General features: G+C 37.8%; 1 protein-coding gene across 1 annotated transcript in view; it reads right to left on the bottom strand.

Annotated features, from left to right (window-relative positions):
• The window catches only part of txnrd2 (thioredoxin reductase 2), a 35,503-nt gene that overhangs the window by 3,113 nt on the left and 18,684 nt on the right, over positions 1-13,706 (bottom strand). The window contains exons 12-16 of the mRNA XM_015383042.1: positions 9,077-9,213; positions 5,029-5,124; positions 4,540-4,632; positions 1,192-1,263; positions 477-574 (exon numbers count right to left, since the gene is read on the bottom strand). Of these exons, the coding sequence (XP_015238528.1) occupies positions 477-574; positions 1,192-1,263; positions 4,540-4,632; positions 5,029-5,124; positions 9,077-9,213 (496 nt within the window). The remainder of the gene's footprint in view (positions 1-476; positions 575-1,191; positions 1,264-4,539; positions 4,633-5,028; positions 5,125-9,076; positions 9,214-13,706) is intronic.

The raw sequence follows: 13,706 nt of genomic DNA, 5'->3' as shown, positions 1-13,706 counted from the left end.
CTTTACCTTACAGATAATCTTTCTATTAATACAGATCCTCCTCCAGGTTAATCACATCATGCTAATGTTATTTTAGGCCAGTTTTTCATCAAACCTCTGAAGTCTAACAATGTCTTTAATGTTGTTTCTAAAAAGATCTTATAAATATAAATACATTTCTTATAAATATCTTATAAACCTAAGTTTTTCTCTAAAAAAGCATGTAATCTGCTAATAGAACAATTAAAGATGTTGTTAATAAATAAATGTAACAGTTTAATTCCCAACAGCGATCTCTGTGGGACTTTATACTGAATGCCTCTGAGCTCAGATACATGTCTGATAAACTCTACATTAGTTTTCTGTTTGCTAAATAACTCCTCAGGCTTTCATTGACAATATCTCTTATCTCATAATCTTGCAACTCCAAAAGTACAGTTAGGATAACTCAGATATTAAATAAAGAAAAAGAGAATCCAGACTTTAGTTCAACTTACTGCAAACTCATAGAGAAACCCTGTATAACCTCCCCGGCATTTGGACCAGTGAAATGTAGACCCAGAATCTTCCGATCACCTCCATTCTCACATATAACCTGAAATAATGAAAAAAAAAATCAAAGTATTAAATCAAAGTTGTAGATGTTCAGTAGCGATTTTTACTTAAAACAAACGTTTAGCACATATGTCTGCCCCTCGTGTTTTATGTATTTTCCTGACTATTTTTAATATATAGATAGTATAAGTTGAATTTTCCTTTTAACCGGATCTTTACATTGTCATCAGGACAGCCTTTTGCAACACTCAATGACTCAAGATTGTAAAAAGGAAACAAATAAGACATGAAGAAACACTCCTCTGAGGTTTTCTTTATGATTTTGGAGTCGACTGCTGTCATTTTCTGCTCCGGCCCCCCAAACATCTGTCCTTGAAACATTTGCAGGTGCATCGACGTGCTTTTTGCTTCCAAGAAGCTATGTCTAAAATGTTAAACTAAAAACTTGATGTGGAGGAGGAAGTGACAGCTGACGAATGATGACCAAAATCTGACACCTGATCTGTTTGGACCAAATCCTTTATATATTAATACACAACATTAAATCAGAACGAAGCAAAATCTGAAAATAGAAACATAAAAATAAAAAAAAACAATTTGGAAACAGTGGTTTATTTTCTAAAGATTGTGGATCGTGGTGTCTTCTAATGGGGTTACCTTGATGTAACACTGGCTGGCATCCCGTTCTGCTACTGTGAATTCTAGTGGCTTGTAGAAGGCATGGAAAACCTAGAGACATAAAAAGCACATCAAACAAACAGGAAAAGTAACATTGAAACCATATTCAGTCTGCCAATGATTGCTTTACATTCCCTTCAAAATATGTTGTCGAGCATCAAAGAAAACTGGAGGAGGTTTCTGCAGGAACTTCCACTTGTGCACATTGTGAGCCGTCTTATCACTCTTTGAAGAATTCAATAGAAACTGAAATACTGAAAGTTTAAAACCAAACTGTAACTTTTAAGGGAACCCAAACGGATCAACGTGGAATTAAAGATGGAGAGGATTGTTTTAAGAGTAACCAAGCTGCTAAGCTTCGTTAGCCTCAATTCTTGCCCAAAAACATAAACATCTCAGTACTTCAAACCTCATGGAGATGTTGTGTGTACCGAGTTTTATTCTGCGAGCGAACGTGCCGACACAAGTTGTGAGGGCCGTGCAGCTGTCGGAGCGGAGGGGGGGGGCTGCTCCTCCTTCAGATCTCAGCGTGCCTGTCATCGCCCCATACACACCTCAATCAGACCTCCTGCTTTCCTGCCACTCAAAGGCAGGAGTCCCAGCTCGCCAGCTCCATCATTTATCGTCAGCGCTCTGCAGGTGTTGCTAGCATCTGGCACATCGTGCACGCTCACTGGCAGGTAAAATAAAGAGCTACTTGCTGATTCATTGTGCACACTTATGGCGCTGTTTGTATAGCTGTGGTGCACTTAAACAAGCTCGATGAGGATAATAACCTTATGAATAAAACATATGAATAACGTACAAAGAGTCTCCCTGCTTATAAAGTTAGAATATTTTCTAATAATCGTATAATAATGGTGCTATTAAATGAAATGAAAGCTTTTTTTTTATTTAGCCATAAAAAAGAAGTCATCCAGAAACATGTCACTTTATTAAGCGCTGAGCACTTGGTTTTATACATAGGTTCATCCTTCACAGGCAGTAAAGTAACTTTGGTTTTTTATGCTTTTATATCAATTTTGTTTCACTCAAGACTTTTCCCAAATTCAACGTTTCATATGTTTCAAGTGTAAAATAGAAAGTTTCCTAGGAATTAATAGCAGATAGTACCATAGTAGCAGGGTTAACAAACTAAAATTATTCCCATCCTGGCACATTTAGGTTTGATCGATGCAAGCTTCGATTTTAAGTTTCGATTTTGGCTGTTTCTAAGGTTTCAGAGTTTCCCAGTAAGGTTCAAAGGAGAGCAGAAGAAGAAAGAAGGAATAAAAGGAAAAATACAATAGCTCCATCTGAATAGTATAAACCATGAAGGACTATTAAGCCAAAGCGGAAACAGTCTCCATGATAAATAAATATCTGAATAGTGTTGACTGCAAAGGAGGAGCTAGAATGTGGAAGCAGGATGCTTCGAAGTTATTATTCAGTTAGCATAGGAACCTTCTGATGTTCCTATCCACCACTAGGAGCTATTAAAACGTCCTGACAAATCTCACCTCAGAGTTTAACAAAATACTGTTATTATTTTAGGACATGTAATGTGTGACACGAGCTAATGGACAGACCTTAATATGTTTTGAGTTTTCAGCTGAGAGTTTCAGCAGTTCACAAAATTTGTTTCATTTCTGTTTTTTTTGTTTTTTTTTTGTTTTTTTCCCCAGAAGCCTGCAGTCCCAATTTAACCAGCGTATTCATTGTGTGTTCGTCATGTAATGACGTCCATAAAAACTAAAGGCTGTCTGGATTAAGCAGAGCAGCCTGGCGCTCCTTTTCTACCATAGATGGTGTTCCTCCTTTTAACCCTGAGAAAACTGAAGAGACAGGAGCTAGGAACAGAAAGTAGGAGCCACAATTAGAGGTTTTCATAAGGACCCAAGAAAGAAACAGTAAGAGCAAGGATAGAAGGTAGGGAATAAGGAAGGATTAAACACAAAAATCTGTGTAAAGAACCAAATAAGACATTGGGAAGGAAATGAGAAATTAGACAAGGAAGGTAAGAAGGATAGAAGGTGGGATATAGGTAGGGTCAAAAGGAGAGGAGAAGAAAGGGAGGAAGAACTAAGGGAGTGAGGATGGAAGAAAGGACAAGGAAATAAGGAAGGAATGAAACAAACAGGAAAACCCAAAAAGAAAGGCTGTGTTAAGAAATAAATTCAGTTATAAAAATGCTTAAGAGCAGAAGTTTGGTTAAATGTATGCATACTCCCTCGGATTTACTTGGTTAATGAATTTTTGTCTCTGTAATAAGCTTAATATTTCATTTAATATAAAAAAAATCCAGTGTCCATGTGTTTAATATCACTTCTTGGACACCCAATTGTTTATGTTTCATTCATCGGACCCAAACTGTCCCTGTTAGCAGCAACGAAGATGGTTAGAACCAATCTAGAAGCTGCTGGGACACTGATGTCAACGTCTACCTGGACTTTTTAAGGAGCAGCCACCTCGGTCATCAGCTGACAACTTTTTAAACACAATGCTGGACATTAAAGGAAACATGCTTAACAGTAGCTGCAAACTGACTGTATGTGTTCAACAATAAACAAAAGCCTCACTATCTTTAACAGTGAAGCTCACATTAGCTTAGCCCATATAAAGTTTCAAATTTAATATTAAATATAAAATACTTAGGAGCATTTTACTGTGGTCTGAACAGATTAAAGATTTTTATTAAACTCTTTAAGAAAACAGCGTTTAGGATGGAGATGTTTTGCTGACAATAATAGCAGCAACTGGGAAGAAAACAGCAGAGGAGGGATTTCCTGAAAAGTATCACAGGCGGTTTAGTTTCTTTGACTGGTTCCAACCTCAAAGAGTATAAAGTCGACATGAGCTCAGAGAAACGGGTGCAGAGTAAAATTGTACAAGATGTATATAGTTGAGCCCTCTTCTATTTGGACTTGGGGAGATTTTTAAGCTTAATAAAATGTGTTAGAAGCTGATTATTGAATCATTATCAAACCCTGAGAAAAATAACTTTTTAAAATGTCCAAACTGATGCAACATTCATGCCTATGATGAGAATACATCCAAATCATCAAGAGCTTCACTTATCAGTAGTGTAAAATAATTGCCACCATGGCTTTGTTAAGCTGCTGCCTGCCTTTGTAAGGCAGGAAAAAAAAAAAAAATACAAAGCGAATCCAGTAGAACTTTTTATTGCCTACCTGGAATGGGTGACAATAGTTGAATAAACTTTTGGCTGGATCGGGGCCCAGCCCGTTACTGGTATCGGTGCGTTACTACTTATTAGGTTGTTTTGTCAGAAAGGCCAGAGTTTAGAGATAAATTTGACCTGAACTGTATCAGAATAAAACATCCTACCTCTATCCCGTCCTTTCCGTGTCGCCTCTCAGCCTCCTCCTCTGATAAACCAACACAGCCGTACTCTAAAGGGGTAAACACGGTCGTAGCCACCTGTCAAACAGACAAGCGCATCTTACAAATTTAGAAAACATAGAGAAAATATGATGAATTCATGTGTTTACACATGAAAATCAGCTTTAAGAGAAATTGCTTCTGCACCAACGTCAAAACAAACCTTTAATCTGTTTGAGCACAACGACTGGAATAAAACCTTGCTGAAGGATTAGTGTGTATACTATGACTGATGAAGAATGAGCTCACAGACGAAAACGCTGCTACAATATGCTATGAATCATCCTAAGGAGAAGTTAGCTGCTAAATGGAGGGGAGTTTCAGATGAGAGACCAGCTATACATCAGCCTCAGCCATGGGCCGAAACCAGCACACATAAAAAGCCATGAGGTGTAGAGAGATGAAGGCATTTATTACTTTTAGTGTGTTTCTTACTTTGTCATAGTTCATGAGGTCGGTGTTCTGACCGGCCAGCCGGTGGGCAAGGAGCTTTCCCGCCTTAACGGCAGTAGGGGTCAACTCAGGACGACCCTGAAAGAAAAGGAGTTTGAGGTTGAGTTTGCTCCAATATGGCTTTAATATGAGAATTAAAAGTGACAAAAAGTCATAATATAGTCATAAATTTGATGATCGTGATCAAGGTAAACACTTTTATTATCCCAGATCCTGCATTTACACCCAACATAACCACAGACTTCATGTTAGTACCAGTGAACTGGTAGTGATTATAAAGTCTAAGCAGGTTTGTTTGGTTTATTGTTACTCATCAGAATTACAGCCACCAGCGTTTTATTCACTGTGCCTTTAACCCATGCAGTGGGCTGCTATGTGCAGTGTAAGGGTTAAGGGTCTTGCTCAGAGACTTGGAGTGAAGGCTGAGGGACTGGGTTTCAAACTCACAACCTCAGGATTCCAATGCCCTAAATTGTAGGCCGCCACTCCCCAAAGCAGGCATTAGCATGAGGGGACGACCCTGAAAGAAAAGGAGGGTCATGACATGTCCTTATGCCTAAGCTCATTCGCCCCAGCTGGGATATGAACCCAGGCTTCCTTTTTGCAGGACGGGTGCCTTATCACTTGAGCTAGCCAGCCGGATAGCTGTATGTAACTTTATGAGCTGTCCATAAGAACAGAGCATAAGACTGCTGCACCTTTCTAGCCGTGATGCTCTGTTTTCTTGGCCTGGGTGCCATTCCGCACTTAGTCCCGCCCACAACGTTTGAGGTCGGGAAGTTCGGTCTGGCATTGCTCAATAGTAGCGCGAGTATGATCGCACAATATCTGGCGGGCCAATCAAATTGTCAGGGCGGGCTTTATACGATGATGGACAGATGATCAACAGTCACGTAATCAACCACGTCACCAAAGCGCGCTTGGGTGACAACAACAATGGCTGCCGCTGGAGAGTTGAGTAGATTCTGCTATTAGGTCTATTCTAGAAGATATCGACAGTGAATTAAGTTTAAAAGAGGAACAGAGAAACGCGATCAAGGCTCATCTTATTCTAGGCGTGCAACTGCACGCTTTGATTTTTGTTGACAACAACTATGCGTCGCTTAACATTCGTCACGCACTCCGTTGCTCTTATTGGTTGTAGGTCTATCCAATTGAGTGCAGAGGCATTTTTTTCCTGGTCCGTTCGAAACACGCCCCATAATCACAGCTCTATGGAGCAGTATCAGACTAATATTCTGACTAGAATTGAGTAGGACTACGTCAGGCTACTGTTTTCTGTCTTTGCAAGTAAATGTCCACAAAGGCAGTGGAACTGATGATTAGTTTACCTAAGATACTTGGGAGTCTGATCTAAATGAGGTTTGTGAGTCTTTAAAACAGGTGCAAAAGTGTTTGTTCGTCAGCTTCTTTAAAGACGGCGCAAAGTGATTTGTGTTTGCAATTCAGCAGACAAACTGTGCAAACCTTTTTTTTGTGCAACTGCAGAGCATATTCTAATGAGTAAATTCCTGGGTGGGAGGTTTTCAAATAGAAACATTTACAGCATGCAAAGGGATTTTCCCCAAACTGAAACTCAGCTGCAGCAACAGTTTGTTTGTCTCGTTTAGCACGGTTGAAATTCAGGTGAAAACTTTAACAAATGTGAAGGCATTATTTTCACAAAAGAGAAATTGGTAGAAACCCAGAGGATGGAGAGAGATTCTGTGCACATGTTAACATATTTGACAACAGTGGAATAATAATCATAGAAAACGTTGGAAGACGATCTTGAACCAACATGAAATGATGACTAAAAATGAAATATTAAGGATTGGTCATGAAGTCCTTGGTTTTTTATGACACTCTTTGCTCTCAACTGAGGCCAGAAACCAAACAGTTTGATTTATACTGACATTAATGACACAGAATCAATTAGGTGATTCTGAGGAATTAAGATTTATTTATTATTTATTTAGAGTAAATAAAATATTATTGGGTAAATGTAAGCCATATATCCACATCCAAGATGTAAAAATGGATGCAAACACATCTCTTCATTTAAAAAAAGCTTTGCCTCTGCGTGTTTTTCTCTATTGTTCTGGCTCCTCGCCAGCAGACAAACACATTGCCATGGAGACACACATCCAACCGAGGAGTTGAGGAAACAGTAGGGCTGCAGGCAAGTTTTAAAGACATGACTTCAACTTGTTAAATTACCAACACACATCCTGTTGTAAGCAAACATGGGTCCACGCCTCTGCATGTATGTGGATGTGTGCTCTGGCATTCCAGCCCCTGTTTACAAGTCAGACTGAATGCGTCACCATAATACATTTTTTGGTTACCAAAAAAAAAAAAAAAAACTTGGCTCCAAAATGATTTGAACAGAATGAAAGTAGACAGACTTTACTTTAAGAGAAAAAAAAAAAAGTCTGTGTTGTGAAAAGCCAAAAGACAGATTGATGAGGAATACTCATCAAAGGGAGCCGTCAATCACATATCCAAGTATGTGTGTGTGCATGCGTGCGTGTGTGTGTGTTATGAGACCTGGAAGGCAGGAAGGAAGCTCACAGTTGGTTGTGGTAGAAAAAACAACACTGACATGCAGCAGGTTTAACTTGTAATAACACAGTGCCAGTTCCTGAGATGCACCCTCCTTTTGCAGGATCACATTATTCAGGTTCTGTCGTATCGTCAGCTTCTGCCCGAGTGATGACAAACCCAACTCACCTGGGTTTCAGCTCTTGTTTTTGTTTAATATGGCGCCGGGATGAAGGACAAAGACTTTTCTCTGAGTTTATTTTATCATTTTAAATTGTGTACAATAAAGCTATTTTTCTAAACCAACTTGATTTTGTTCAACAAGGTACTTTAAAGAAGCAGGAAGTTTGCTGCTAGATGGTTGGCTTTTGATTTAAAAGACACCAAAATACAATTGTAGGAAGATTAGCAGGTTTTCAGACAGACTGAACACTAAAATGCATTTAGAACAAATACTGACTGCCTTAAAAATGTTTATTTTTATGCTGTCTCATGTGCAAACTATTGGCAAGTTGCTGCATTTCCTGCTGAAAACAAACCAAAAGCAGAGATTTACCGAGAGGTTTTATGGCTAATGCACATGAAGATTATTTTGAAATTGGCCTGACTGCAGCTTACCTCCCTGTAAGCTGCAGATTTTTTGAGGCGGGGACTGATTCTTTAGTAGGATTTTGCTTTCTCTTCCCAATTTACATGGTAAATATGACACTGTAATGACCAAAGTAATGAGTCAAAATAAAAAAATAAAAAAGAATCCTTTACAACTTTAACAAATCTTTCTTGTTTTAATATATCAAAGACAATATATTAACAATAGAGAGTAAATAGACGTGGATAAAATCTCAACTCATGGCAGCTGGATGCAATAGTTAATCAACCAACACTGATACGTGAAAAAACGGCCAGATTATCGGTCAAACTTTAACCCGAAACATGAAGGTTCAGCCATGCTTGTGGAGGGGGAGAACGATTATTTTCTCATTTTGTCACAGAAAAGATCTTAATTAGGTCTCATCTGAGCAGATTTAACTTTTCTTCCAGGTTAGCTGTTTCTTCTACATGGCCGGAGGCACATACCTTTGAATGCTGTTGCTGCCGCTCCATAAAGGGCATGAATAATAGCTGTTATGGCAATAGACTGAGCTGTGGGTTTCTGCACAGAACACTTATTAGATTTGATCTGTAATATAAAACTACTGAAAATGTTTTTTTTAAATGATCAAAATTTGGTAATAAATACTTGGATACCTCTGTAAATATAAAATACAGTATAGGGGGAAAAAACAGTAACTAAAATAAACCTGAAATTATTATTTTGTCTTTAAGAACACAAACATCTGGGCCTCATGTTTAAAGCATGAAAAACCTTCCCAGCTTCCTGGATGGGCGTGGCCATCTGTAGGAACTTGTTGTGTTTTTGTAGTTAAAATTAAAACCAGTAATTATAGAGTGATTCTCAGGCGTCGATCGCTATCAGGAGCGTTCCCGCCGTCAGCCCCATACCTACCTCACTGATGTCACCCAAAGCGTAGACGTTTGGCAACGAGGTAGATTCGTCAGGCCCAACCACTATCTTCCCTGTCTGCGTGTTGAGCTCCACGCCCAGCTTGTCGAGGCCAAGGGCTTTGGTTTCAGGTGCTCTTCCTGAGGAGAAACCAATGAAGGGGAACATTTATCAGGAAGGGGAGCAGCAGGAAGCGTGTTAGTGACTCGGAAGCCCCGGTTACATCAGGAACATCTTATCATAGATACAAAGTACATTAAAGATTCAACAAAGATGCTGAATTCTAGGTCAATAAGGATTGTTTATGTGCAACAAGAGAACAACATCTGGCCAGATGAGGAGGGGAGCTGAAGAGGAAGGGGCAGCTGAGGAGCAGCTGTGATGGGAATCCAACAGACCCCATGGGACACCTAGAGGTGCAAATTCTGACACCTTCTGGGCAGATGACTGACTGATGCTGTCGACAGCAGGTCACCATGGCGATGGAGCTTGGACCATATGCTCCACCCTCTAGAACACAGACCCTCACAACCTGCCTGGGCAGCATAATAAACAGCCAGGGCTGAGGAACCCATGTAGATGCTATCGGACAGCAAAAATAACAAACCCCTTAGACCCTTCTTCCTGGCTGGAGCCGAAGAACAACGACACCCCCCCTCCTTCTTAGACCTGGAGGGGGGGCTGCTTCAGGGAACTGTCTAGCTCTCTACAACGTGTGCGGGTGAATGAGACAGAACACACATAGAGAGCAGAGAGGAGAGAGAGGAAGTCCGCCAGTCAGGACCAAATCCCTGAGGCTGGACCTCAAAATATTTTCCTGTCTTGTAAGAACAAAACACAGCAATGAATGGCATCCTCCAACTGCCGAGGTACTATTGAATATGGAGTGACTAAAAGTTATGAAAATGCATTTTTCTGATGCCCTCCATGATGACGACGATGGCTTGAATTAGACCTTTACATTGGCTGGCCACCTAACAGAGACCTTTTTTTTAAATAGTCTTGATTAGGGTTGGACAATTGATTGCATGTGCAATATAATTGCAATAAAAGAATATATACAAACACGAAGACAATTTACAAGTCACAGAGGCACTGTATATTTGGTGATGTTACATTAAACCAGGTGGCAGTAATATGCTGAAATTCAATTTGCCGCCACATAGGAGGGGAGCGAAAGTTGCAGCTAGTGCACAGATCAATTAAATTTTACATTTCAATTCAGTTTATTTATATAGTGCCAAATTCACAACACATGTCATCTCAAGGCACTTTACAGTTCAACCAGATCATTTCACATCAATGCATGTGAGTAAGAAGTTCGCACTTTTCCAAGCAACAACTAAGTCCTCTGCCAACAGACTTTGGACAAGAGAGCCATCAAGAGCATGAAGATAATGAAACCCAGGAAACAACTGGTATGATTACAGAGAAGAAAAAAAAAATTAGCAATTTTGGTGTTTTGTTTTAGCAAAAATCCACACCCCCCTCCTTCAAAATAAAGCATTTAACATGTGTTCTAACATCATGTTTCAAATGTCATATTTTAATTTTAAAAATAAGCCCTGAAACAATTTATGGCATTAATCCTAATTGATAAATAATTAAATCTTTCTCACCTAATTTTGCAAACATTGCAATCATTGTCTTGAGACAGAAGATCCAAAGACACATTATATAAAATTTAAAGCTTTAAATCTTGATTTATGGATAAAAAATCCACATATGAACATATACTTTCAACATTTATTGCTATTTGAAATGCATCTAAAATATGCAATGAAGGTTTGAGTTCTCCATTCCAAATGTATGTTGATTTAGAATTTTTATTTACTTAAAATATTTCTGGATTATAGTAATATGTCCACAAAAAAAATAACAATAGATTAACTTCATCTATAGCTGCATGCCCACCTAAAATATACTAAGATCTTTTCAGTGTTTTCCACTATGGAGGGAAGGCCTCTATCGTTAATATATATAATGGGCTTAAAGCCCATTATAAGAGGAAGCATCCTTCTCACTGGCACTTTGAATGATTGAATAAATTAACTTTATCTTAAATCCATTAAAATATTACAAATGAAACACATGCAAACATCTACATAAGTATTGACAGATATAATTTACTGCTCATGTCTAAAAAAGGGTGTGAAGAGGTGAAATGTATTCATTCATTCCCTTCACCTTCCATAAGTCCATTATATCAACCAACTTCCAACTTCTATTTAATTTATGAGTAAATACTACTTCTAAAGTCCATAGAGTTTTATTTTAACATTGATATACATAAAAAGCTAATTCCTCTTAAAAATATATATTTAAAAGAAACTTTTAATTCTCTGAAAGGACCACTGATTATTTAATCATTATGTGAGGGAAAAAAAACTGAAAATGGTAGTAATAACATAATAATAAAGTGATCATATAGCATTTATCAGGCTGTATAGCTGTTAAAAGGATGGTTGTATACATTTTGGGGATTTTTTTTGGGTGTATGTGATCAAGGCTTTATTAATATTTAGCTGCAACCAAGCTTGAACTTTCACCCCTCCTTTAAAAGAGTGATACCACTTGAGCATTACTCATTGAAGTACCAGTAATGCTGCCAGCTCAGCCCTGAGGGACAACAGCAGGCGAGGCGGTTGGCTGGTAACAGACCTGGCATGAGTATTGATGCAGTCACCCAACCGACCAAGTCTGAACAAAGCCTGTTGTGACATTAGGAGGAAGCTAAAGAGCCACAACAAACGTCTACGAGAGCTGGAACCTTATCTGATCGAGCTAACGAACGCCGACAAAAAGGAGAGCAATGTGACGGCAGCTTGTTTTTGTTGGCGTGGAACGGATCGCGCACGCCGCCGCAAGTCACCGTGATGCCGTGTTTCATTTCAAGCCAAAAAAGATTTTACTAAGCAAGCTGATAAAAGGGCTATGGAGAGAAAAATGTAGCATCTATGGACTTTAATCTGTATCAGGGAAAAGGGAGTAGTCCTTTAATTAAGGAAAGGAAAAGTCTTTGTAGAAAGTTAAGTCGGCTGGAAGAGACGACCTCAGATGGTCCAGTTTTAATGGAGCCAGAACTATTATCACATAAACAAATCAAAACTTTCTTTTGAAATCCCAAATTTCCTGTTCAGCTCTAATAAAAAGGAACAATAATATTTAGTGCAGGAAAAAATAATCACAACATTCTGTAACAGGCTTTTCCCTCCCTCACTAGATAAGAACAAAAATCTATATACTTAAATATTAATTTAAATATCACCAAAAGCATAGAATTAAATCTACTCTAATTATAACCTGGTTTTCAGGGCCTTTTTTATGTTTTTTGTAGTTTCATGTCACAATTATCTTGACTCGGATGCATAGGGGATGGAGTTTTTTTCTATCTTTTTTAAACATAAATGCAGCATTAATGTACCCTTCTCCATCCAAATGTAATCATCCAATTTATGACTGTTCAGTGCATTTTGTGCAAATTGAAACTCATTTTAAACACTTAAAAATAGCTAATGCTGTACCTCCAACTCAACTGTGAGCTCAAACAGATAAGGGATGAAAAAACTGGAGCAAAAATTAATCTCTAAAAAAGAGCAAAAGAAAATATGTGGTAAAACAGATGAAATCTGTGATTGGAAAAAATCTGAACATTTGAAAAGTTGAACTCATTTAAATGGAACAAATAATCGTTCAACAATTTTATAAAGATAAAACAAAAATCAGGGGAAGTTGTTTTGACCAACAATATTTAAAGGTAAAGAAAGATCTTGAATGTGGAACCTTAATGTCAAATTGAATAGAAAATATGTAACCTAAAAAATATACATCCGAGTAATCTTAGATAAATCAGAAAATAAATGACTAAATAGGATTTCTTTGGAAGAGAGACAAAGGGTGGTTAAATACCTCCCACTACAGCAATAACAGCAAACACTGAGAGGTTAAACTCATAAACTGGAAAATATCTACAATACAATAATAATCTATAAATAAGTGATAAAAACAAACTAGAAAAACAAAAAAAACAAAAAAAACAAATCCAAACACAAAGTTGGTTATCATTCAATAAACCCTTTATACCAAATAGCTTTGACCCAAAATTAAAAATCTGGATAACGAAAAGGTAAACATACATTTTTTTTATGTTGTAAGATAATCAAATGGAAAGCTTTAACATATAACAACTTTTTAATAAATAAAGAACATTTCTACAGGTCTCTAAAATAAATACGGTAACTAATATAATCAGGAATTCAACATATATATGATTGAACTAATCATAAGAGCTTATGAATCAAATCTTAACAGAGGAATAACACCTAAAATCTACAAGTTAATTATCAACTTTAATATTAACTTAACATGGTTAGTCAAAGATGACGAGTAGGGACAGATGTGCATATAAACATAGAGGAAAACAAAATCATAGAGTTGAAGATACATTTTGTTTGAAATTGTTACTTTATAACCCATGTGTCAAAGTAAAACTTTTCATGATACTTGGTCATAGCTCGAGGCCTAAGGCTGGGCTTTTCCAATAGTAACTGTTTCAGAATGGACTTAGAAGGCGGCCGAAATCCAATAAAAAAAAAAATTACCTTGACTTTTAATTTAGGGAAAAAATATTTTT

This window comes from Cyprinodon variegatus, unplaced genomic scaffold (assembly GCF_000732505.1).
Source record: "Cyprinodon variegatus isolate N-32 unplaced genomic scaffold, C_variegatus-1.0 Scaffold273, whole genome shotgun sequence".
Classification (NCBI taxonomy): Eukaryota; Metazoa; Chordata; class Actinopteri; order Cyprinodontiformes; family Cyprinodontidae; genus Cyprinodon; species Cyprinodon variegatus.
Note: the sequence above shows the minus strand (reverse complement) of the source record. Positions and strands in the feature narration are given on the sequence as shown.